Source organism: Protopterus annectens, chromosome 1.part1, assembly GCF_019279795.1.
Source record: "Protopterus annectens isolate FY-2018-M chromosome 1.part1, PAN1.0, whole genome shotgun sequence".
In the NCBI taxonomy this organism is placed as follows: domain Eukaryota; kingdom Metazoa; phylum Chordata; order Ceratodontiformes; family Protopteridae; genus Protopterus; species Protopterus annectens.
The window spans coordinates 484,249,734-484,273,710 of record NC_056726.1 but is presented as its reverse complement, the minus strand read 5'-3'; the positions used below and the strand labels follow the sequence as shown (position 1 = coordinate 484,273,710).

Here is a 23,977-nt window from a genome sequence, read left to right as displayed (position 1 = left end):
TGGTATATCAACAAACCAGGTCTTATCCCCTTTGCCGTGAAGCCATGAGATTGTGGGAGTGGGTGATCTCCACCAGCCGTTTTCTGGTGGCAATGCACATTCTGGGGCAGTCCAACATTCTAGCGGACAGGCTAAGCAGATCTATCCTGATGCCTTACAAGTGGTCTTTGAATCCTTTAGTAGCGAAGCAGATCTTTCTAAAGTGGGGTCAGCCTTGCTATGATCTCTTTGCCTCTCCTTCCAATGCAAAGTGCAGCAATTTTTTTGCTCTGAACCCCCCTCTGGGGGAGCCCCCCCCCAGAGATGCTCTAGTTCATGTTTGACCCTCTGGTCTTCTCTATGCTTATCCTCCTCTTCCCCTGATTTCAAAATTCATCCAGAAAGCACAACAGCTGGGGAGCTCAGTCATACTCATTGCCCCCTTCTGACCTCGCCAAGTATGGTTCCCCTTCTCTGTGGTCTCATGTAGTGTGTCCTCCCTGGAAGTTGGATCTGGTTCCGGAGCTGATTTCACATCCTTCAGGGATCCCACATCCAGATCTGGCCAGTCTGAAGCTCACCGCTTGGCTGCTCCAGTTCCCATGATAGTTAGGAGTCCCGGGTTATCTTCTCCGGTTAAGAAGATTTTGGTGGCGGCTCATAGATATTCCATGAGGAAGGTTTATTCCAGTAAATGGAAGCATTTCTCAATTTAGGCAGCTCAACGGGATTTTGATAATTCCATTGCTCTTGTTACTGTTATTTTTGAGTTTCTGGCAAGCATTTTTCAACAGCGTGTCAGTTTCTGAACAGTTAAAGTTCAATTAGCAGCTATTTCTAATTTCCACATAGGGGAGAAGTCAGCTTCTCTAGCCTCTTCTAAGCTCTGCAAAGCTTTTTTGAAGGGTACTTTTCTTCTTAGGCCACCGATCAAGGACCATACACCTCCTTGGGATCTTACATTGGTCAGTCAAGCCTTGGTTTCTTCCCCTTTTGAACCCGCTGCTTCAGTGGATCTACAATTCCTGTGTTGGAAGACAGCGTTTTTGATTGCTGTTTCAGATAAAAGGGTGTCTGAGCTTCAGGCTTTATCGTTTAAGCCCCCATAAATGAGTTTATCTGGACACTAATCCTTCCTTTTTGCCTAAAGTGGCCTCAGAATCAAACATCAATCAGGTTGTCAACCTCTCTGTCTTCTTTCTGAACTTCAGAATAAGGGAGAGTATAAATTGCACCTGCTGAATGTTCATAGACCATTACATTTTTACTTGCGCAGAACAAAGGCCTTCCGCAAGTCAGATCAACTTTTTATTTCCTATTCTAAGCCCTCCTTAGGGAAGCCTGTATCTAAGGTTACCATTGCTCTTTGGATTTCTCAGTATATACTCTTGGCATATTCAGCAAAGGGAGTGCCTCCGCCAGTTCATGTTAAGGTGCATTCTACTGGATCTATGGCTACTTCTTCCGCCTTCTGGTCCAGAGTTTCCTTGGATGACATTTTCTCTGTGGCTACCTGGGCATCTTCACATACTTTCATTTCCCATTACAAATTGGATCTTCTCTTCAGAAGCAGGGCATCCTTTGTCTCCGCTGTCTTACAGAATATCTTTCCACAGGGGCCTCCCAGGTGTTTGGTAGCTGTTATTCCTGTTGATACTATCTGAGTTTTTGGTGTCAAGAGGGTAAGGCATTGTGTCAGGTTGGGTTGCTATGGGGACAGCAAACTCAATCTGAAAGGAAGAAGGAGGCAGGGGCATTATGGGTAGGGGAGGAGCTTGGAGCTTGGATCAGATGGTGGAGAAATGCGGCAGAGTTGGATCCGTGCTCCACAGGTTGAAGACAAATGAAGAGCAAAAACTCAGATGGAACGTTATGGTGTGAGTACATAAGTTCTTTTTTCCTTACACGAGAGACTCTGTAAGGTACTTTGCCCATTTGTTAAGACATCACAGAGAATGTAACCTAAAAGAGAGCACTTGTTTTTACTACACAGACCAAGTTCTTTTTTCTGCATATAACGTTCTAAAACTTGTTTGCATGTGTATAACATAGTGGCTTTTAAAGACTCTGCCACTTGTCATTTTACCTGACTCATTTGTTCTCTGCAGCAGGAGATTGCTGTCTAATGCCAGACTGCTTCAGAGCAAGACTTGTTGCCACATTGATTGTTTTAGCGTCAGATGTGGAGGAAAGGAACAAAATGGGAAGGTAGGTTTTTTTAACTGGATATCTTGTCCTGGTTCTACCCCAATGGGCTGATAAAACAAAGTTTGAACTAGCTTTATGTAATTGTAACTTATGTGCACACAGAGTATGTGCTCGGTGTGGAAATTGTACTAGTATTTTCAAGTGAACCATCCCCAGACTACTGAAAGTTTTTGGCTGTTTCTGTATGTAAAATGCCTGTATTTCCAAATTAGTTTGTCATATTCTTATGAAAATTTTTAGAGATGTTACTGTGGTGATTATATCTTAAAGAACCTTGGATTATAGGTCTCAACCTGCTAAAAGGCCAATGTGGAACACATACCATAGCAGTGTGGGACAAACAGTCAAAATATGGAACACCCTATTTTCGCACTGCGATAAAAATATACCTTGACCATGGCCTTTGCCTTTCAACCAAAATATACCATATACCATATGTAAGTATTCAATAATACACACACACTCTCGCAGACACAGACAACTGAATATACAGAGAGGGTATGCTGTGTGTCTGATCTCCAAAGTGCACTTAAAACTAAACTAACTAAATAAATGAAATAAAAAATACAGATGTTAGCTGCCTGCCATATATGAAGGTATAGCTCATACAGAACACTGTCTTACATGTGCATAGTCCTCACCTGACAACCCTCAATACTATGCTACTTGTGACTAACACTGCCTGTATGTAGGAGTTATTATTGTGGGTAGTTGAGCTTAAGACCACGTATTGCCTGCTGTACAGTTATCTAGATACAAATGGAGCTCTGTTTGCATCACATTAGTCCTTAGACATACATAGACTTTTCCAGTGCTTTGAGATTTTTCATTGGTATTCAACACAAATGTAAAAATTCTAGGTTTTGGAGTGTTGGGAGTCTGATTACCATTTCTTTATGCAGAATGAAAAATACCAGATTAGGGTTGCATCCTCATGCATAACTCATTTTGGAATACATCAGATTGTCAGAAAGAAATGAAGAATGCCCCAGACAAAGCAATGTCATCAGCATATGAGAAAAATGCATGGATTTGCACGTCCTCATATAAGGACCATCTGTATTATTAACAATAAGTCAAAAACCCAAAGCAGCTGGAGGTTGAGAGGTATGCTTTTAAAGAGAGGTAAAAAAATAAAATAGAAGCAAAACAATACCAAGATCGATAACTGCCGTACCAGCAGTTAAAGGGATTCCCTTTTAACTGGTGGTATTGCAGTTATTTACCTTGGTACTGTTTACTTCTATTTTATTTTTTTTCTCTCTCTCTGTGTAAATGCAATTTCCACAACCATTCCTGGTAGGTGAATGGTCACGTATTTGGGAACTCTCATTGGCTCCTGTCCTCAGGAACAGTTACATGATTGGTTCATATATTGTGATGGCAGTTGGCTGTAATTGCGGTATACCAGCCAATCAAAAACTGTCTAGCACAAACGATGTTGTTCACTGCGGAGCAGCTAGTTGATTGGTTTGTAAAATGTGATGCTGATTGGCCGTATTTACGGTATGCTAACCAATCAAAAGCTGTGTACCAGAACCAAAGCCTTTCGTTGTGGAACAGTGGGTTCTTTTATGGTCAAATGTGGAGCATTCCATATAATCTGGAGCACTCGGCTGCTCAGCCTTGAATTATGGTTTCACCCTCAAATGTAGAACAACAACTGCTCAGCTGGTAATGAAAAGAAACAAATGCATTATTTTTATTAGACAGCATGCTGAAAGAAAAAATAGCACTTATGTATGTGTGTGTGTGTATATGTGTGTGCGTGTACACACACACACACACACACACACATATATATATATATATATATATATATATATATATATATATATATATATATATATGGGTTCACTTCAAAATCTTCAAATCTCAAAATACTGGATCTCATAATAATGAAAAACATACAGGACACCAACAGTGTATTGGAGCAGAAATGCATACAGAAACATATTAGTCATCTACAGTTATAAGCAGGGGAGCAAGCCCCCCTGCTACTTAAATATATCAACTCTGAGATCACACTTCACAGAACAAAATGGCAAACATACCATTACATGCTTCATGACAGCCTGTTGTAACCTTAGTTGTTGTTGTTGTGTCTTTCGGCTTTTCCCGGTTAGGGGTCGCCACAGCGGAACTCCAGTCTGCTAATGTTTGGCAGTAGATTTTTACGTGCCGAGTTGCCAGCTCTGACGCACAACCTTCAACGAAGGTATGCCCATTCACGCATGTCTCCACACAGAAGACGCTCTAGCTGAGAATCGAACAGGACAACTCATGTTCCCTTTTAATGTACTATACTACAAAATAACTCATCTTAGTGTAGTGAAGTGCGATCACGGAGTTGATATATTTAAGTAGCAGGCGGTGTGGGGGGAGGAGCCCCCCCCCCCCGCTTATAGTTGGTTTAGACTGATATGGTTTATCTTTTCTTTGTTTCTGTATGCATTTCTGCTGCAATATAGTCAGTATTGGTGTATGTTTTTCAGTATTATGAGTTTTCAGTATTTTGAGCTTTCGAGATTTTGAGTTCAGGATTTTGAGGTTTCAAGATTTTCAAGTTAACCCATATATATATATATATATATATTTTTTTTTTTGTTAGATTTTGTGTGTTCTGTTTTGAATAGAACTGATGGCTACATTTTTTTATTTTGAAGTGTTCTGCAAATGTGGATTATCCATTTTAAATGTCCGTTTTTATCTCAAATTTGATCATATCTACAGTCCTTAATAACTCTGTATTAGTTTCAGATATTTTTGCAAAAAACTGCAGGACAATATCTTTTGTGTAAGTAGCCATTTGGGCAGACTGCTCTTTTTTGGCATCTTCTTCTTTGAAGTCAAGGGCCTCTGGCTGACTAAGTTTTCAGATGATTGCAAACTAGATGCAGTCATAGAATCCCCCTAAGTCAGAAATATCCTCCAAGATGGGCTGACTCAGACAAATAATTGGTGCCAGAGCCACAGTCTAAAATGTAATGCCAAGTAATGCATAATAGTATCCTTTGGGAAGTCTGCTACCCCTGAAAAGTATCTCATTGATAACATATCTCGAAGAGTAGACTCAGTAGTCTGGGATTTGTGGACGTATGTAGATAGTAATCTTGCCTTTGACCATCATGTGTTTATGGTAGTAAGGAAGTCATTCTCTTTTGTACAACTTATAAGCAAGGGTATGGCATTTAGGTCCAAGGAAATCATTGTTTCACTGTAGTCTGCCCTCATTAAACCAGCCATTGAGTAAAACACCAAATTTGGTATGTACCCAACCAGCATATGTAACAACTGGAATCTCCACAGAGGCTCCTCACAAAAAGGATACAGGGTGTAGACAACATGTCCTGTGTGAATTGCCTCAAAGCCCTATCCCTGTACTCGGTCTGCTGCAGACTGTTGAGGAGTGATTCAAATCTGATGGACCTTCTGCATAGCTGCAAACCAAATAGCATTAGAATTATCCCATCAAGGAACTTAAACCTTGCTTGCAACATAAATAAAGCATAATGGGGAAAAGGTATGTGTCTCAGAGACTCCCCCTTCTCTGGAACAGGCTTCTCATCCATATGAAGCAGAGTTCTTCCTTATCCCAGTTAAAGTGTAACTTGGACCTGAGGATGGGGAATTGGAAATGCAACCATGCTCTGGTATCTATGTCAATAATAAAAAGAGGCAGCCTGTGAGGACCACCTGAGCCCAATCTACCATATACCCCTTACAGTAACCTTAAAGTTCCTAAAACTTGACAGATACCTTTGCAATGCTTGGCTGGGCTTAAAAAGGCCCCAGTGGTCATTAGCCTAGTATACACCTATGAAACTGTTGATCTGATGTCATTTTCATTCATTCCTTAATGAATGGGTCTCTGACCCAGATCGTCTGCTTTTCACTTGATTCTAGGATCTGACTCTTGAGCTCCTCCCTTTACCCATAATGACTCTGACCACTGTACCACCTCAGATCTCATTGGCTGCTCTAACAATTTGGTCGGGTTGTGTTCTGTCGAGCTCAGGAAGTGTTTTTTTTCTAGGAACAGTGAGTAAAAACTTAGGTTAACTAATTTTCCTTACTTATTTTATTATATAGCTATCCTCTCTTTACCCACAAAATTTTTTATATTTTTGCTAACCTTTTCTTACCATTGGTGGTATCGCTCTTCTGCATTTTACCTTCAAGTGTAATCTTAATAGGGTTTATATCAGATTGTCGAATGCTGACAACTTCGAAGCTTCAAACTTCAAACTGGAAAGTTCGAAGTCTATAAACGTTGAATGTCAAAAAAAAACGCTCAGTGTAGGGGGGAAAGCCCCCTGCACCCCCCACACCCCTGCTACTTAAATATACCAACTCCAAGATCGCACTACAGTGCAGTAAAGGGAAATCTTCCCTTCCCGCACTCTATGGCGATCTTCGTTATACGTTTCGACGTTTTTACACTTCAAACTTTCAAGTTCGAAGTTTAGTGCTTCGAACTTGTCAGCATTCGACATTATGATATAGACCATTGTTGGTGTAACTTTTCTCCCTCTACTTTACAAAAAAAAAAAAAATCACTCTTTGACTGGTCGTTTGCCGCTTGGTGAGTTTTTCAGCATGGCTGAAAAGACTACTGGATTTAAAAGTGCACTTTCTTTGGGCACAAAGTACCCAAGTCTGATGCCCACGGGGAGGGAGTGCATTTATTGTTTAGACCCCTCTCAGTTGGATACGCCTTGTACTATTCATGATGGATGGCTTTAACGCTAGAGCTGTCCGCGATCAACACAACAATTGGTGCGTAAGGGCCTAATTTCTGTTTTTGCTCCTCCTTCAAGCTGGTTCTACGTCAGGGGCTCAAACCCCCTCCCAGAAATCTAAGTCTGTAATGCCCAGGGAGCGTAGAAAGCTCTCACCTGTCCGGTCTCCCAAATATGCTCTGACATTGGACCCTCCAATTAAAATCTCCAAATGCTCAGATCTGAAGCCTTCAGATCCTACACCTTCAGTATCAGTCTCCTCAGCTCCAAAGCCCTCGTTTTTCTCTGGAGCCATTGTCTGCAAAGCTTAGGTCTCCATTCCTTCAAGAGCCCTCCTTCCACTTCCTCTTCATTCAGGTCCTCCGAAGTCTTTCCAAGGGAAAGTTGAATAGGATGATGAGAAAATTTCTCAGAACACAGATCCAAATGTGGGTCTTACCAGCTCTGGCTCCCATCGGATCCGTGAGCCTTAAACCTCCCCCACAGACTATCATTTCTCCTTCTCCGATTTGACCTGTTTCAGAGCCCTTGGATCCGAGATCTCCAAGTGTCAAACTGTTGGATCCGAAGATGCCTTTATCATCGACTCCGACTGCTACCCTGTTCCATTGGGCTCTGACTCCCCTTGAGCATGACGTGTCTTGGCGCAAACGTTGACGGTGTTGGATCTAAGGGAATGACTTTGAATCTGAAGCATTCGGAGCAGTCACTTCCCCTTGGAGCCTTGGCTCTGATTTCTCCCTCAGAGCGGAGGATAGGTGAGGCCCGGGTTTGTCTGATCCAAGAGCTTCGGTTTTAGTTAGATTAATTTCAGCTTCTCTTGGTACCTCAGCCTTTGAGGTGGTGGACAGGTTTTTCTCCCATCTGAGAGCTGTCTCAACTCTTATCTTTTCGGATCCGATCTGTGTTCTCCATTCAGATCCTGTTTCTGAGTCTCTTCATTCTACTCCACAGACACAGCCAGCCCATAAGAGCTTCCAGGCAGTTCCAGTTAAGGAACTCCTTGCTTTTTCTGATACCTCTCCAGAACACCCCACTGAAGAGGTCCTCTGGAAGAAGTTTTGCAAAAAGAGGCACCTAGATTCCCTCTAGATTCCCTTCAGGAATCTTTGACTGAAGACACTGCTTTTGATGAAGGGGGGGGGGAAGGTCCCCAAGATCTCCACCAGAAGACATCTCCTTCAGAGACATCATAGAGATCCTACGCCAGAAAAGGTGGTTGGCCCTCGTAGACCCCTTCCCAGGAGGAATCTATGTTCCTATAAGCCTTTGGGTCTGGCCCGTCTATTTCTTGGGTTACTCAACCCCCCATCCCCCCCTGGCTGATGAGCTTATATAGCTTGTCTCCTGCCAGGCATTGAAGGAACCAGATAAGATTCTTGGAGTACCTAAAGACAAGCAGTTTTAGAGTAAGGAAATCCCCGTGGATGCCATGGTTGTTGCAGCAGCCACCAAAAAGGAGCTGGCTGAACACCACTCCTCTTTCCATCCCCCTAATAGAGAATCTAGGGTGTTGGACAGGTATGGGAAGCTAGTTTATGCATCAGAGACCTTTGCTTTACTGTCCCAAGCTATTTGGCACACTTCACTAGGTTACAGAGGGTCTTAATCAAGGAACTGTGTCTAACTCTACCCCTGGGTCCATGTTAACAGAGGAACTGAAGGCTTTTTCCTCTAGACTGGCCACCTTACAATCCTTCTCAAATGTGTCCATGTAGCTTCTCTCTCATGCACTTGAGGGTTCCTCAAAGGCGCAAGTTCAGGCATAACTATTAGGAGACATGCCTGGATGCATTTGTGTGATATTGCGGAGCCGTTCAAACCACCATTCACCAGTGCTCCCTTCAATGGATCCTCTCTGCTTGGCCCCACTGTTGGAGACACTTTCATTCCTTTATTTTTTTATTTATTTATTTATTTTTTTTACAAATTCCCTCTATGAACAGATGTCTCCCTGGTTTTCCACCCAGTCATAGTCATCCAAGAGGTCCCACCAGATCAAAGAGGATCCGGATTACACTCAAGGTTCTTTTTAGTGCCAAACAAAACAGAGGACCCTGACACCTGTTCTGGATCTCAGTTATCTAAACCAGTTTGAAATGAACTCCAAGTTCTGAATAGTCACGGTTCAGTCCATTTTGCCTCTGTTACAGATGGACAATTGGATGTGCTCAGTAGATCTTCAGGACCCGTACTATCACATCAAAATGAATAGTTGCTGTCGAAGATACCTACTCTTCCAGCTGGGAGACAGTCGTTATCAATTCAGAGCCCTGCCCTTCAGTTTCATCACAGCCCCCAGGGTGCTCATCAAATGCATGGCAGTGGTAGCAGCTCATCTAGGACTGCATGGATTCAGAGTGTTTCCTTATCTAGATGACTGGCTTCTCACAGCACCCACCAGACATCTTCTAGTAAAAGCCAGGAATTACCTACTCTGTTTATCTCAATCCTTGGGAATCACAATCAGTCTTTCAATCACCTTCAACTAGTTCAAGTCTTGAAGTTTGTTGAGGGTTTATAGTCAGTTGTCTTGCTCTCTTACCACAAAACAGAGTTCTTGCTTTGAGATTGCATGTCAGGCAGATTCTTTCTCACCCCTCTCCCCCAGCAAAAATGGTTCTCAAAACCCTAGGATTGATGGCTGCAGCAATTACCTTGATATATACCTACTGCTCATCTTCACATGCATATCCTCCAGTGGACTCTAGCGGTTCAGTGGTCCATCCTTCGACAGTTCTTGCAACCTCCTATAAAACTATCTTGAGTCAGTAAGGACTCCCTATTGTGGTGGACTCAGTCCAACGAGATTTGTCAAGGACATTCTTTTACCCTTCTTCTGCCATCTGCCACGTTGACCACGGACACCTCCCATTTGGGGGTTGGAGGGCATTTCTTGGGATGGACTGTTTAAGGCACGTGGTCCCCAGAAAATACCAATTTGCATATAAGTGTCCTAGAGATGACAGTGGTTCTTTTATAGTTGCAGGCCTTTCAGAGCTCTCTTCCTGTAGGAGCAATTGCTATCCAAATGGACTTGTCCGTAGTTTTGTGTATTGACAAACAAGGGGGAACCAGATCTTACTCCCTTTCCTGAGAAGCAGTAAGAGTCTGGCAATGGGTGATCTCCACCAACCACTTTCTGGTAACAATGCACATACCAGGGAAATCTAGCATTCTAGAAGACAAGCTCAGCAGGACCATCTTGAAGCCTCTTGAGTGGTCTGTCAGTCAGTGTCAAATATATTCCTCCGCAAATAAGGTCAACCTTGTTGCAATCTTTTCTCCTCTCCCCTAAACAGCAAGTGCAGCAGATTTTTTTTGCCTAATTCCACCTCGGGGACAGTTACCGAGACATGCTCTAGTCCACATTTGGCCCTTCAGTCTTCTTTATGCTTATCCTCTCCTAACTCTAATCCCCAAATTCTTTCAGAAGTACTCCAGTTGAAGAGCAGAGTAATCCTTATTGCCCCCTTCTGGCCTCTGCAAGTGTAGCTCACCTTCCTTTGGTCTCACCTACTACGTCCACTTTGGATACTGGATCCTGTCCAGACCTTCTTTCATATCCATCAGGGATGATTCATCCAGACATTACAGGCCTCAGATTGGCCACATGGTTTCTCCAATTCCAGTGGTGGCTAAACATTCCAGGCTTTCCTCTCCTGTTCCCCAAATTTTATTTTCATCTCAGAAACTCTTTACAAGAAAGATTTATAAGAGTAAATGAAAGAGATTTTCATTTTGGGCACAGCAGAGAGAGCGATACATCCTTTCACAGTTCAGTCCCTACTGTTTTAGATTTTCTGGTTTCAATTTTTCAAAGTGGTGCTAGTTTCAACACAATTAAAGTTCATCTGTCAGCTGTCTCCAACTATCACATTGGAGATAATTCTTCCCCTGTAGCCTCTTCCAAGTTATGTAAAGCATTCCTTAAAGGTACCTTTTTACTGAGGCATCTGATAAAGATCCCACCTCACCTTGGGATCTTAAAGTTGTTTTGCAGAGTTTGATATGATCTCCTTTTGAACCCTCAGCTAAGGCAGATTTCAATTTTTTTTCTTGGAAAATAGCCTTTCATGTGATTATAACTTCTGTGAGGAGAGTCTCTGAACTCCAAGCACTCTCTTCAAAACTGCCTTGTATAATTTTCCATAAAGATAGTGTTACTTTGCGTACTAATCCTTCCTTTGTACCCAAAATTGCCTCAGAAGCAAACATCAACCAAGTGATTAGCTTGCCAGTTTTCTTTCCTAAATTTGACAGCAAAGGAGAATACATGCTTCACCTTTTTAGATGTACATAGGCAGTTTTGTTTGTCTTGATAGGACAAAGGAATTTAGAAAGTTTGACCAATTGTTTGCTTCCTTTGCCAATAACAAATTGGGGAAACTGGTATCTAAAACGACATTAGCCAAATGGATAATGGATTGTATTTCTCATGTTTATTCATTGAGAAGTTTTACCATGCCAAAACAGCCAAAAGCACACATTCTATTTGTTAAACATCCTGGGATGTTATCTGGGCCCATCGATGCAGTGTGCTTGGTGTTGGAAAGTGCATTGATGACCTTTTCCCTAGTAATGGTTGTGGGACTGTGTTATATGGTCTTTCCTTTGGACTTTCGGGGGGGGGGGGGTGGAGAAATTTGAGCTAAACCTGTCAGCCAAAAGGTTGGCAATAGCCTGTAGTTCAATGTAGGTGATGCCATTTACAATAAGTTCTGCACATTGTTGTGCATTTCCTCTGAGGTTACGGACACAGCTTTAGAAAGCTTTATAGTTGTGCTTTGGCTGATGAGCTATTTTGTCTTCAAATTTAGCCTCTAAAGTATTAATTTGCCCTTTTAGCTACCTGTTTAGATTGGTCAGGGGGCTTTTAATATCTATGGCTTTCTTTCTCCTACGCTTGGCAAAGATTTTTTTTTGTTGTATAACTGAATGATACTATGATTCCACCAGAGTAGCTTGTCTTTTGAGTTTGTCTTATTCTTAATATGAGTATGCACAGCTCGCTCTATACAGCTGTCAGTATGGCTGTACAGAGATTTTGTAAGTAGCTCAGTGTATATTATGAAGTTTACTGGGTTTGGGGGTTAGCCAAGGTGTTGCTTAGTAGAAAGAGGTTAGCCTTGGAATAGTTCCTAAAGGTTTTTGGTTTTGCTGGATGCTTGGTTTTAATTTTTATTCACAGTAATACTGCTTTATGGTCAGATCTAAAGAGTGAAGATATGGAAGAGGAACAACTGTACCTCATGTTCATGAGTACAAGGTCAAGGATGTTTGTACCCCTGGTAGGAGAATGGACCAATTGTTCCAAGATATTGATATAAACAAAATTTAGAGTCACTGGGCTTGTGCATTAGAAGTGGTGTAGGATTACCTATCTATAGAAGTATAGTTGAGATCCCCCATGAATATCATATTGGGTTGAACGGTGAGGGACTCAAGTACATAGAGGTAGGTAGTATGGGTTTCCTGGGAAATGGATGGGGACCTGTAGTTTGCAAGGATATGGTATGACGGGTCTATTTCAAATAAATGAAAGACAGCTTACCTGAAAATTACATTACCAAGATGACATCACTGAAACCTGATTTAAACGAATAACCACAATGCTGAAGGATTTCACAGGGTAAGTTTTTTGGTGGCCAACAAGGGGAAATTTGCCTTTTCCCCCTGTAGTGCAATCCCAGAGTTGGCATATTTAGTTAGGGGGTGTGGGAGGCATAGCTTTCCCCACCTGGGTGGGTTTGAGGTAGTGCGGTGTGTTTCATTGTTAGATTGTGGTCAGCTGGATACCTGTGAAATCCTTCGGTATTGTGGTTGTTTTAAGTCAGGTTTTGGTCATGTCATCTCGGTGATTTCATCTTCGGCAATGTGGGTTTTCGATTATTTGAAGTAGACCCAGTACGACACTCTGTTTATGGTAAGTTGCACATGTATGAGTTCCACTCTAAGTATTCTGGATGTGAGAGTGTATTTAATATATATATATATATATATATATATATATATATATATATATATATACACACACACACACACACACACACACACACATACATATATATTTATCTATATACATCGAGTTCTGAATCTCGAAATTGTGGACCCTCCCCCAGAACACCACAAAACACATTAAAACCAAGTGTATGCAGGGGGGCAAGGTCCCCTGCACCCCCCGCAACTTAAGTATACCAACTCCGAGATCGCACTACAGCGAGGACAAGGGTTAGTGGTTAAGGTCTTCACCTTCCATGCACAAGGTACATGGTTCAGTCCTGACCTCCAACAAATGCCTGTTTGGAGTTTGCATGTTCTCCCTGTGTCTCCGTGGGGTTTCTCCCATGTCTGAAAAACATGCTGAGTGTTTCCATTTCAAACTCACCAATGAATGGAGCTGTGGGCAGCAGCACAGACTCTACATGGTGCCCTATAGGGGGAAAGAGTTGTACAGACCAGCCACTTTGGGCATTTACTGTGGTGCGCAATATCTTCATGATAGGAGAACACGGATCACAGATTGAGTGCCATGGCAGGGCTGGCCACTTGACGGCGTAAAATGACTCTAGGTGATTTGGTCATGTTGACTAATGTCGCCAAAAATGGGCATGGGTAGTTACCGGTGATAAGTGGGTTGAGGACCTGGCCTACTCTGACCCACGCCAGGGTCCCGTGCTAACGGTGGGAGGGGTATATGTTTCCCTGTTGGCCAGTGTGTGCCCACCATAAAGCCTAGCAGTCCTTGGTCAATAAGCTACTGGCTGGCTGGTGTCTAGTTGCCCAGCCTGGGTTACCTGTGATAGCTCTGTTGAACAAAAGCTGGATGTAAATCCAACCAACCTGCCAAGCATAAACTGAGAATTGCTACACTTAATGTAGCTTCACTGACAGGACGCAGGTTGGAAGTGGATGACATGATGATATGGAGGAGGCTGGACATCCTTTGCATCCCTGAGATGAGATGAAAGGGCAGTGCAGCAAAGCCACTTGGCTTGGGATCCAGAGTCTACTACTCAGGTGAAGGGCAGTCTTGAAATGATGTAGGAATTGCGATGAGAGAGAGGCTTCAGAAGGCAGTAAGGGATATCATCAGAATTAATGACAGACTCATGACAGTCAGACTCCAAAATAATGATAGGGCAGTATTCATAATCTCAGCCTATGCCCCACAGCAGGGTTGTGATAGTGAGGAAAAGAGTGCATTCAGACAGCAGTTGCAGGACCTACTAGATAAAGCAGGACAACATGAATTGGTGTTGATAATGGATGACTTGAATGCACATATCGGGACAGACAGAACAGGATATGAGAACTGCCTGGGTCTACATGGGTGGGGCAACAGAAATAAAGAAGGAGAAGCTATTCTAGACTTCTGTCTGGCAAATGGCTTGATATTAGCCAACACATGGTTCAGAAAGAGAGACCATTACAAGATCACGTACAAGAATAGTCAACGTGCAACTCTGGTAGACTTCCTCCTAGTATGGAAAAGGCACTGGGGCAGAATCCATGATTGCAAAGTCATCCCCAGTGAAACAGTCAGCCCACAGCATAAACCACTAGTTGCCACATTCAGCTGTAAGCAGTGGTCAGAGAAGGCTCTAAAGTCAACAGAGACCATGCTGAATACCTGGAAGTTGACTGGAGAAAAAGTACAACAGTTCAAGGAATTACTCAGGGCTCTAGCACCCCAAGAAGAGGAGGAAATAGGCAGAGTTGAAGAAGAATGGCACCACCTAAAAACAGCATGTTTCAGAACTACAGAAAAGATATGTGGCCGAGCCAGGTATGGAAATAAGGTACATAAGGAAAGCTGGAGGTGGAATGCAGAAGTCCAGGAAGTCATCAAAAGAGAAAAAGAGTGCAGGAAGAAGTGGGAGACAGAAAAGACTGACCAGGCTAGGAAAGACTATTGTTTGGCTAACAAAAAAGCTAAGAAAGAAGTTGCAATTGCAAATAATAGGGCATCGGAGGCACTGTACCAACTTCTGGAAAGTGACTCAGTAAGGGGCACAAAAAACTATATCAGGTTGCAAGGCAAAGGCAGAAAGATGATGAAGATAGTCAGACACCCTTCATAAGGGATGCCAGCAACAACCTGCTCACCAGTCCAGAGGACATCAAAGGCAGATGGAAGGAGCATTTCCAGCAGCTTCTGAATGAAGAAAACCCCACAGAAATTGTACTGCCCCAGAAACAGTGTACAATGAGAGAAGAAAAGCCCACAGCACTGAGGAAGATGAAGTCAGGGAAAGCAGCGGGCTCAGATGAGGTCACAGCAGATAAGATAAAGATGCTGGGTGAGATAGGGGAAAAATGGCTCCTGAGAGTACTAATAGCAGTGTGGAGAAAGACGTATCCCAGATGACTGGAGAATAAGCATACTCGTGCCAGTGTACAAGAACAAAGGGGACATCCACAACTGTGGGCAGTATAGAGGCATCAGACTCCTACCACATTGCATGAAAGTTCTGGAGAGGGTGATTAATAAACGGATGCACAGAGTAGTAGACTGTAAGATGGGAGATGAGCAGTTTGGTTTCAGATCAGGATGCAGCACAACTGACCCAATGTTTGCACTGAGAGAAATACTTGAGAAGAAGCTAGAGATGAGAAGAGTCCAACTGGACATTTCTAGACTTGGAGAAAGCATAGGACAAGGTCCCAAGAAAGCTGATCCGGGCAGTACTGCGGTGGTCTGAAGTCCCAGAAACATTGGTAGAATTAGTGTAGGCTATGTAGAAGGACCCAAAGACTCAAGTACGGACAGTGTTCGGCCTCCCAGAAGGGTTCCCAGTGGGTATGGGTGTACATCAGGGTTCAGCTCTGATTCCACTGCTGTTCATACTGGTGATGGACTACATTTGCAAACAGGTTGGAGGGGATGGTCAACAAAGCTGCTGTATGCAGATGATGTGGCAGTACAGGCAGACTCTGAGCTAGAACTTCAGCAAAGGATAGGAGAATGGAATGCAAATCTGAAGGCACGTGGGATGCAACTAAGCACAGATAAGATGGTGGTAATGGCAGCAAATTGGGGAAATCAGAAGAAGCTGAGAATAGAGATAGAAGGGAAGGCAGTCGAACAGGTAAACAGCTTCAAGTATCTTGGAGGAGTAGTTGAGGAGAAGGGTAGTCTGCATGAAGAGGTCAAAGCTAAAATCAGAGGGGTTGTAGCCAACTGGCATGGAGTATCAGGTGTAGTCTATGACAGAAGAATGCCAAAGAAGCTGAAAAGTAAGGTGTACAAGACAGTGGTATGACCACTACTACTGTATGCTACAGAAACCTGGGCAGTAAAGGCAGAACAGTTGAGGAAGCTAGATGTGATGGAAATGAAGTGCCTGTGAAAGGTGATAGGATACACACTGTGGAACAGATGAAGAAATGAGGACATAAGCAGAAAATCCAAAATACACACAGGAGGCTGGAACCAATAGAAATACGTCAGTATAAAATTTTATTGAAACACGGTTAGCACTTTCATCTGGTGTCTATCACCAGACTTCTTCAGGTCTGATGAAGTCTGGTGATAGACACCGGATGAAAGCGCTAACCTTGTTTCAATAAAATTTTATACTGACGTATTTCTATTGGTTCCAGCCTCCTGTGTGTATTTTGGATTTACTGGTTTGGTTTCTAAGGGTCATGACATAACAGCAGACGCCAAAGTAGCTCCAATTGCAGAAAAGATCAAAGAGAACAGATTAGGGTGGTTTGGGCACGTGTGTAGAAAAGCAGAAGGCAGTCTGGTGAGGAAGATTTTGGACAGACAGGAAGAAGGTAAGCAGAAGATGGGACATCCAGCAAAGAGGTGGATGGATTGTGTGTAAGAAGCTCTATGACAGTCAGGCATGAGTGTTGAAGAAGGCAGGAGTGTGGCACTGAATTTAGAGAGTTGGTTAACACAATACCCTGACCCCATGTAGAGAAATGGGGAAAAGGGGGCTGATGATGATGATGGTGATGATTTAATATAGGCTGAGACACCTCCACCGTTAGATCTGACATTCTCCATTTCATTATACCTCATGACTGGAGCTTGGATGTGATGTCGGATCTGATCCTGCAATTCACAGACATAGATTTCAAGGTTCAAGCTCCTCCCTGTCCCATAATCCTTTTCTGTACTCTAAACCTCAGATCTCGTTTGCTGTGTTTCTGTACAGATGTGATTCCTGGCTCAGAGTTGCCTATTTCAATTTGTGAAAATTCTTTTAAGATGAGAGTTTTTTCTTTTTTGTCAAGTTTAAATATTTCTCTTCTCTGTCCTCCCTTTTTCTAGCTGGTCACTGGCGTTAGGGCTTAGTTGGAATTCACCTCTTTTCCTTGGTTGGCGCTTGGTGTCTTTTCTGGTTTTTGATTTATTTAACTGATAGGGTTAGTTGTATTCTTAAAGTGATTAGACAAATTCTTTCTGTTTTGGTAGTTAGGTATCTGTGTTTTGAGTGTTTTGGTGTGTGTGTCTGTCTTTGACTGTCAGGTATGTCTGAGGAAGACAAACCTACTGGTTTTGAAAGGTGCTCTTCTTGTGGGTGTAAGATGCCAAATTCTGATGCACATAACAAGTGTGTTTATTGTTTGGGCACTGATCACCTTGAGGCTGATTGCTCTGTATGTGTGGCATTCAACTTTTGAGCACTGGCGGACTGCTGAAACAAATTGCTGCTGAAGGGCAGCTTCAAGGGCGGTCCCCGTCTTCTTCAGGCCTTAAGGAGTCCAAAAGGAAAGCCCCATCTGTTTCTTTGGGTGCTTCTCCATCCATCTCTCAAAAATGAGCTAGGCTTTCAGATCAGAGATCCCCAGATCTGCAACTGCCTCCGTCTGTCTTGGATTCGGTGTCTCAAGATCTGTCGGTAGGTTCTGAGGTATCTTTGGATCAGAGGCCCTCAGTTCTGATTGCAGTTAGGTTCTCTTGGAATCCATCTGCTCCTTCGGATCCAAGGATGGTGGTCCAGCAGGTGTTGGATCCGACATGTTCATAGGATATAACATTAGATCTGAAGTAGTTAACTTCATTTTATCTTCAACCTATGGGTATTCGGATCCATATCAGATCTGAGCTGGCAACTTTACAATCATCTGCTTCGAGCTCTGAGCTCCTCCCCCATACACATAATACACCACCATCTACTGCCTTCCCTCAGATCTCATTTGCCGCTTCATGCATCAGCATCGTGATCTCTGCTGCTCTGAGCTTTTAGTGGTACTGTAAGTGCTTTTTGGGGTTGTTCTAGTGAGTTTTTCACTGAGTTAGTTTCCCTTTTCCTCCCCCTATGCTAGTTCGTCGGTTTTCAAAAAAGAAAAAAAAAAAGAAAAAAAAGTGAGATAGTTTTGTGTAGTTCCTTCCCTTCCTTAGTGTGTGCGTGGTCAGGCTAGTTTGTTTTATGGTGACTGGGTGTGGTTTTTTTTGCTTTGCTGTGATGTCTGATCAACCTTAAAAAATGCACGGTGTGTGGCCATAAGCTTTCACCAGCGGATGGCCACACTCTGTGTGTTGTTTGCTTGGGTGTTTCACATTGGTCCATCCAATGCAGCATTTGTGCAGCGTTGTCCAGAGTGAGAAAGACAGGAAGACCTTGTCTGCCATCGGAATCCGCTTCTCTAACCCTCAAAGATCCTATTCCCGGAATCAGAGAAGGCAAAAGGAGATGTGGTTCCAGAAATCTCAGTTTTCCCGGGACTCTCTGGACAACTCATCCCCTAGAGGCAGAGGGGGACATGACAGACACAGGCCCAGAGGCAGAGGGGGTCCAAGGAACTTTGAGTCTAGGGCGCCCTTCTCGGACAGGCCCCCGCAGCAGCCCTGAGGGGTTGCCCGACTGTCCTACTCTGGAGGCAGTCGGGGGAAGATTATCATTGCACCCGACGGCATGTGAGTCCATAACTGCAGATCGTTGGGTGCTTCAAATAATATCCAGAGGTTACACCATCCCTTTTGTTGCCCCTCCAATCCAACCAAAGTGCCTCCCAGATGTCCCACCCGCTGAAAAGGAGACGGCAGCACTAGATGTTTCCAAGCTGCTTCAAAAATGAGCCATCAAACCTGTCACCCCCCCCGATCAGTTCGGGTTAGGCGTTTACTCCAGGTTCTTTTTAGTACCAAAAAAGACGGGGGACCTCAGACCCATTTTGGACCTGTCAACCTTAAACCTGGCTGTCTCCAAACATAAATTCCGGATGGTCACTCTGCAGTCCATTCTACCTTATCTTCGAGAATGCGACTGGATGTGCTCGCTAGATCTCCAGGATGCTTACTACCATATCAAGATACACAGAAGCTCCAGGATATTCCTTCGCTTCTGGCTGGGTGCCAGTCATTTCCAGTTCCAAGCCCTTTCCTTTGGTCTCACCACAGCCCCCAGGGTGTTCTCCAAGGTAATGGCAGTAGTAGTGGCTCACCTGAGGCTTCAGAGGATTCAGGTATTCCCTTACCTAGACTTCTGGCTCCCCACTGCTTACACCAAGCCAGAAAGTTCCTACATCTTTCAGCCTTGTTAGGGATTACGGTCAGCGTTCCCAAGTCACTCTTGAATCCTGTACAGATCTTGGACTTCATCAGGGCATGGCTGGACACCCTACAATTGAAAGTCTTCCTAACTCCAGACAGGATCCAGAGTCTAAGGGCTCATATATAGCTGATTCTTGGCCCCAGGTTGCCGACTGCGGCAGATGTTCTCAGAGTCTTGGGCTCTATGGCTGCCGCAATTTCTATCCTCCCCTGCACGCGTCTTCTACAGTGGACTCTAGCCATACAGTGGTCTTGGCTGGATCTTCATGGAATACACAATTCATATCAACAAAGCCTGCAGGGCGTCACTTCTCTGGTGGGTCCAATCTCCGGAGATTGTAGCAGGACGCCCCTTTGTTCCATCCACAGTGACCACGGACGCCTCCCAGCTAGGGTGGTGGTGGGGGCATTATCTGAGGAGGATGGTCCAAGGCACTTGATCCCAGATTGCACATCAGTGTACTGGAGATGAGAGCAGTGCTTTTAGCGTTGCAGGCCTTCCACACTGTTCTTCCTCTAGGGACTATTGCAATTCAGTCAGACAACATGTTGATTGTCTGGTACATCAACAAACAAGGAGGAACCAGATCTTACACTGTCGCGAGGCCATGAGAGTTTGGGAGTGTGCTATCTCCACCAGTCAGTTTCTGATTGCAATGCACGTCCCGGGATGCTCCAATATTTTAGCGGACAAATTGAGTTGGGCTATTCTGATGCCATGCGAGTAGTCTCTGAAGCAGTCAGTAGCGGAGGAGATCTTCCTTGTGTGGGATCAGCCTTGCTGCGATCTCTTCACATCTCCTATCAATGCGAAGTGCAGTGAGCTCTTCGCTCTGATTCCCTCATCAGGGGACCCCCCCCCCCCACCCAGAGATGCACTAGTCCATGCTTGGCCTCCTGGGCTTCTGTATGCTTATCCCCCATTACCAGTCATTCTGAAGTTTCTTTAGAAGGCTTGTTGACTGGGGTGCAAGGTGATCCTAATTGCCCCATTCTGGCCTCATCAGATTTGGTTCCCTTTCCTCTGGTCTCATATTCTAGCTCCTCCTTGGATTCTAGATCCTTGCCCATATCTCATTTCTCATTCTTCAGGCATCAGTCCGCCCAACCTGGACAGCCTCAAGCAGACAGCTTGGTTGCTCCAGCTCCCTTAGTTGCCAGGACTCCCAGTCTTGCGTCTTCAGTAACAACTATTCTAGTGGCGGCTCATAAGTCTTCCACCAGGAAGATTTACCGTAGTAAATGGAAATGATTTTCTATTTGGGCATCGCAGAGAAATTTGGATCCTTTTACTGCCCCTGTATCCACGGTACTGGATTTTTTAGGCAGCATTTTTCATCAAGGAGCCAGTTCTTCCATTGTGAAAGTGCAACTGGCAGCTATTTCAAATTTTCATGTCGGCGAGAACATGAATGCCCTGGCCTCTTCCAGATTGTGTAAGGCCTTTCTTAAAGGCACTTTTCTTTTACACCCCCCAGTTAAGAACCCTGTTCCTCCTTGGGACCTTACTTTGATCCTTCAGGCTTTGTTTGCCCCCCCCCCCCCTTGAACCTGCAGCTTCAGCAGAGTTAAAGTTTCTATCCTGGAAGACAACCTTCCTAGTGGCTATTAGTTCGGCTAGGAGGGTTTCTGAGCTTCAGGCCTTGTCTGCTGTGTCCCCTTATTTGATCTTCCATAAGGAACTTACCAAAAGTGGCATCTGAATCAAACAAACAATTAATCTGCCTGTTTTCTTCCCAAATTTTCAAAACAAAGGTGAATATAAACTGCATTTACTAGATGTTCATAGACAACTTCATTTTTATTTGCATAGAACAAAACCCTTTCGTAAGTCTGACCAGTTGTTTGTGTCCTTTTCTAAACCCTTTTTGGGTAAGGCCATCTCCAAAGTTTCTTTAACTAAATGGATTATGCTATGTATTTTGCAGATTTACAAAGACAAAGGATTGTCTCTTCCTGGTCCGATTACAGCTCACTCTACCAGATCTATGGCGACATCTGCTGCTTTCTGGTCTAGGGTGTCATTGGATGACATTTGTGCGGCAGCAACTTGGGCTAAGTCACATACATTTCTCAGTATAAGTTGGATTTAATCTCGAGAGGGAGAGCATTCTTTGGCTCTGTGGTGCTCCGGAATATCCTTCCATGAGGGTCTCCCAGGGGCTTGAGTAGCTGGGGACTCTGTCCCACAGGTTGGAGATAAAATGAAGTTAACTACTTCAGATAAAAAAAGATATGTACTCACCATAACATTCCATCTGAGTAGTTATATTTCATTTATCTTCAACCGTCCCACCCTCCTTTCCCCGAACCTTCTCATGTTATGATCATGTTATGGTTTCTTTCTAGTTTGAGTTGCTGGTTAGTTTGGTTTGCAGCAAACTCGATCTGAAGGAAGGCAGTATGTGGTGGTGTATTATGGGTAAGGGGGAGGAGCTTGGAGCAGATGCTTGTAAAGTTGCCGGCTCGGATCCGATATGGATCCGAATACCCACAGGTTGAAAAAAAATGAAGTATAACTACTCAGATGGAACATTATGGTGAGTACATAACTTCTTTTTTTTTTGAGGTCTCTCCTTCAGGATCCACCAGAGGTCCAAAGCACTCGGCTCCTAGGCAACAGAGCTGATCTTCGGATCGGGGACATCATAGGTCTGCTTTGGGGGCTAGGCATGCTTCCCTGACAAAAGCCACCATTCTTTGGCTTCCTCTAGATCCTCCAGAAGTCTTTTGCACATGATTATGGACAGGATAATGATGGGCTTTCTCAGGGCCCAGATAGAGATGGGTCCCTTGGCATCTCCAGCCTGCTCTGCCTCAGCAAGATCCCCGGCCCCAAGGTTACCCTGTCCTCTTCCGATTCTGTTTCGGAACTTCAGGACCCGATTCACCCGAGGGAAGCATCAACGGGTCCAGGAATGGATGCTTTTCCAACTCTGTCAGGGTCCCTGACTAGCTAGATTCTGCTGCCATCGGATCAGAACAGGTCTGTGCTCCGAGAGATCAGCACCAGGTCTCTGGGGAGGGGGTCAGGTCTGGGCTTGTTAAGTTGGTCCTCTTCCATTGGGTGCCTCGGCCCTCGACAGTTCAGGGCTGGTACTGTCTGGAGGGCTGAGCCCCAAGGTTGGCTCCTCCTGTTCATCCCAGGTGGTTTTGGCTACTGGGGATGGGAAGGGAATTTCCTAGAGTTCATTGGCTTTTTGGGTGTTAGAGTGGACTTTCTCCAGGTCTAAAGCAGTGTCTTCCCCTCTACCGGGTGCATCCCAGCCTGCCGCTTCACTACTCTGAGCCCATCCATCCTGTCCAGGGTCAGTCCTCCCAAGATAGCCTTCAGGTGGCATATAAACCTCAGGGGGTTCCCCTCTCTTCTGAATCCTCACCTGAGCCCCACACAGAGGAGATGCCATGGAAGAGAAAGTGCAAGAGGAGGCACTTGGACCTGCCCATGGAGTCCCTCACAGACGACACAGATTTTGATGAGGGGGACTGGTCCCCCAGGTCTCTGCCTGACAGTGTCTCCTTTTGAGACATTCTAGATCTGTTAAAACATAAAGGTGGATGATCTTCCCCACCCCCGTCTTTGGAGGAATCTTTGTTCATGAAGACTTTTGGGACAGGCCCATCTCCTTCCTGGGATCCCCCCACCTCCCTGCAGATGAGCTCATTGATCTTATTTCACGCAGGGTATAGAAGGAACATGACACCGTGGAACCAATCCCCAAGAAGATTGACAAGTTTTTGAGCCCTCCTTCAGACAGGGTGCATTGGAGCAAAGGCATTCTAGTTGATGCCATTGTGGTTGCCACGGCCACCAAAAAGGATCTGGCTGAATAGAGCTCCACCATCCATCCCCTAAACAGGGAGTCTCAGCTGATAGACATGGGAAGCTTGTCTACACCTCAGCCACATTTAGCTTGAGAGCTGTTATCTATGTGGTGCACTTTACCCGCCTCCAAAGAGACCTGGTTACTGAACTAGCCAACTCTCTTTCAGAGCCAGTGTCTGTGGAGGACCTCAAGAAGGTGTCTCCCAAGCTCACCTCTCTATCATCTCTTGCCAGCTCATGGATGAGTTTAATCTCTAATGCTGCTTGAGGGGTACCTGTCGTGACCGGTGCAAGCATTGCCTTGAGGCATCAATAGTTGATGTGGTTATGTGGGTTTGTGGAAGCTTTCAAAGGCATCTTTCACGAATGCCCCCTTTGATGGCTCCTTGCTTTTTGGACCATCAGTCGGGAGACTTTGACCTGGAGTGAGCAGGAAGGGAAGACTCTGTCGGATGTACGTTTCAAGTTTTCTACCCCCAGAGGTCCTTTTCCAAGGACCAGTGGGGAGGTAAGAAACTTTGGTTCCTAAAGATGCAGAGTTCCTTCCAGGACGCTCTAGAGGATTTCTCCTCCAGAGGCAGGGGAAGAGGAAAAGGGTTCATTGGTAGATGCCACCCTAGAGGTAGAGGAAGTCTGCAGAATTCAGTGTCCCTGAGGCGTTGCCTAACTGTCCTGCCCTGGAAACAGTTTGGGGTTGGTTCTTATTGC

The 23,977-nt window shown here is 44.4% G+C and overlaps 1 protein-coding gene across 1 annotated transcript in view; it reads left to right on the top strand.

Annotated features, from left to right (window-relative positions):
• The window catches only part of TARBP1 (TAR (HIV-1) RNA binding protein 1), a 2,802,917-nt gene that overhangs the window by 778,420 nt on the left and 2,000,520 nt on the right, over window positions 1-23,977 (top strand). Inside the window, exon 11 of the mRNA XM_044087106.1 lies at window positions 2,088-2,187. Within this exon, the coding sequence (XP_043943041.1) occupies window positions 2,088-2,187 (100 nt within the window). The remainder of the gene's footprint in view (window positions 1-2,087; window positions 2,188-23,977) is intronic.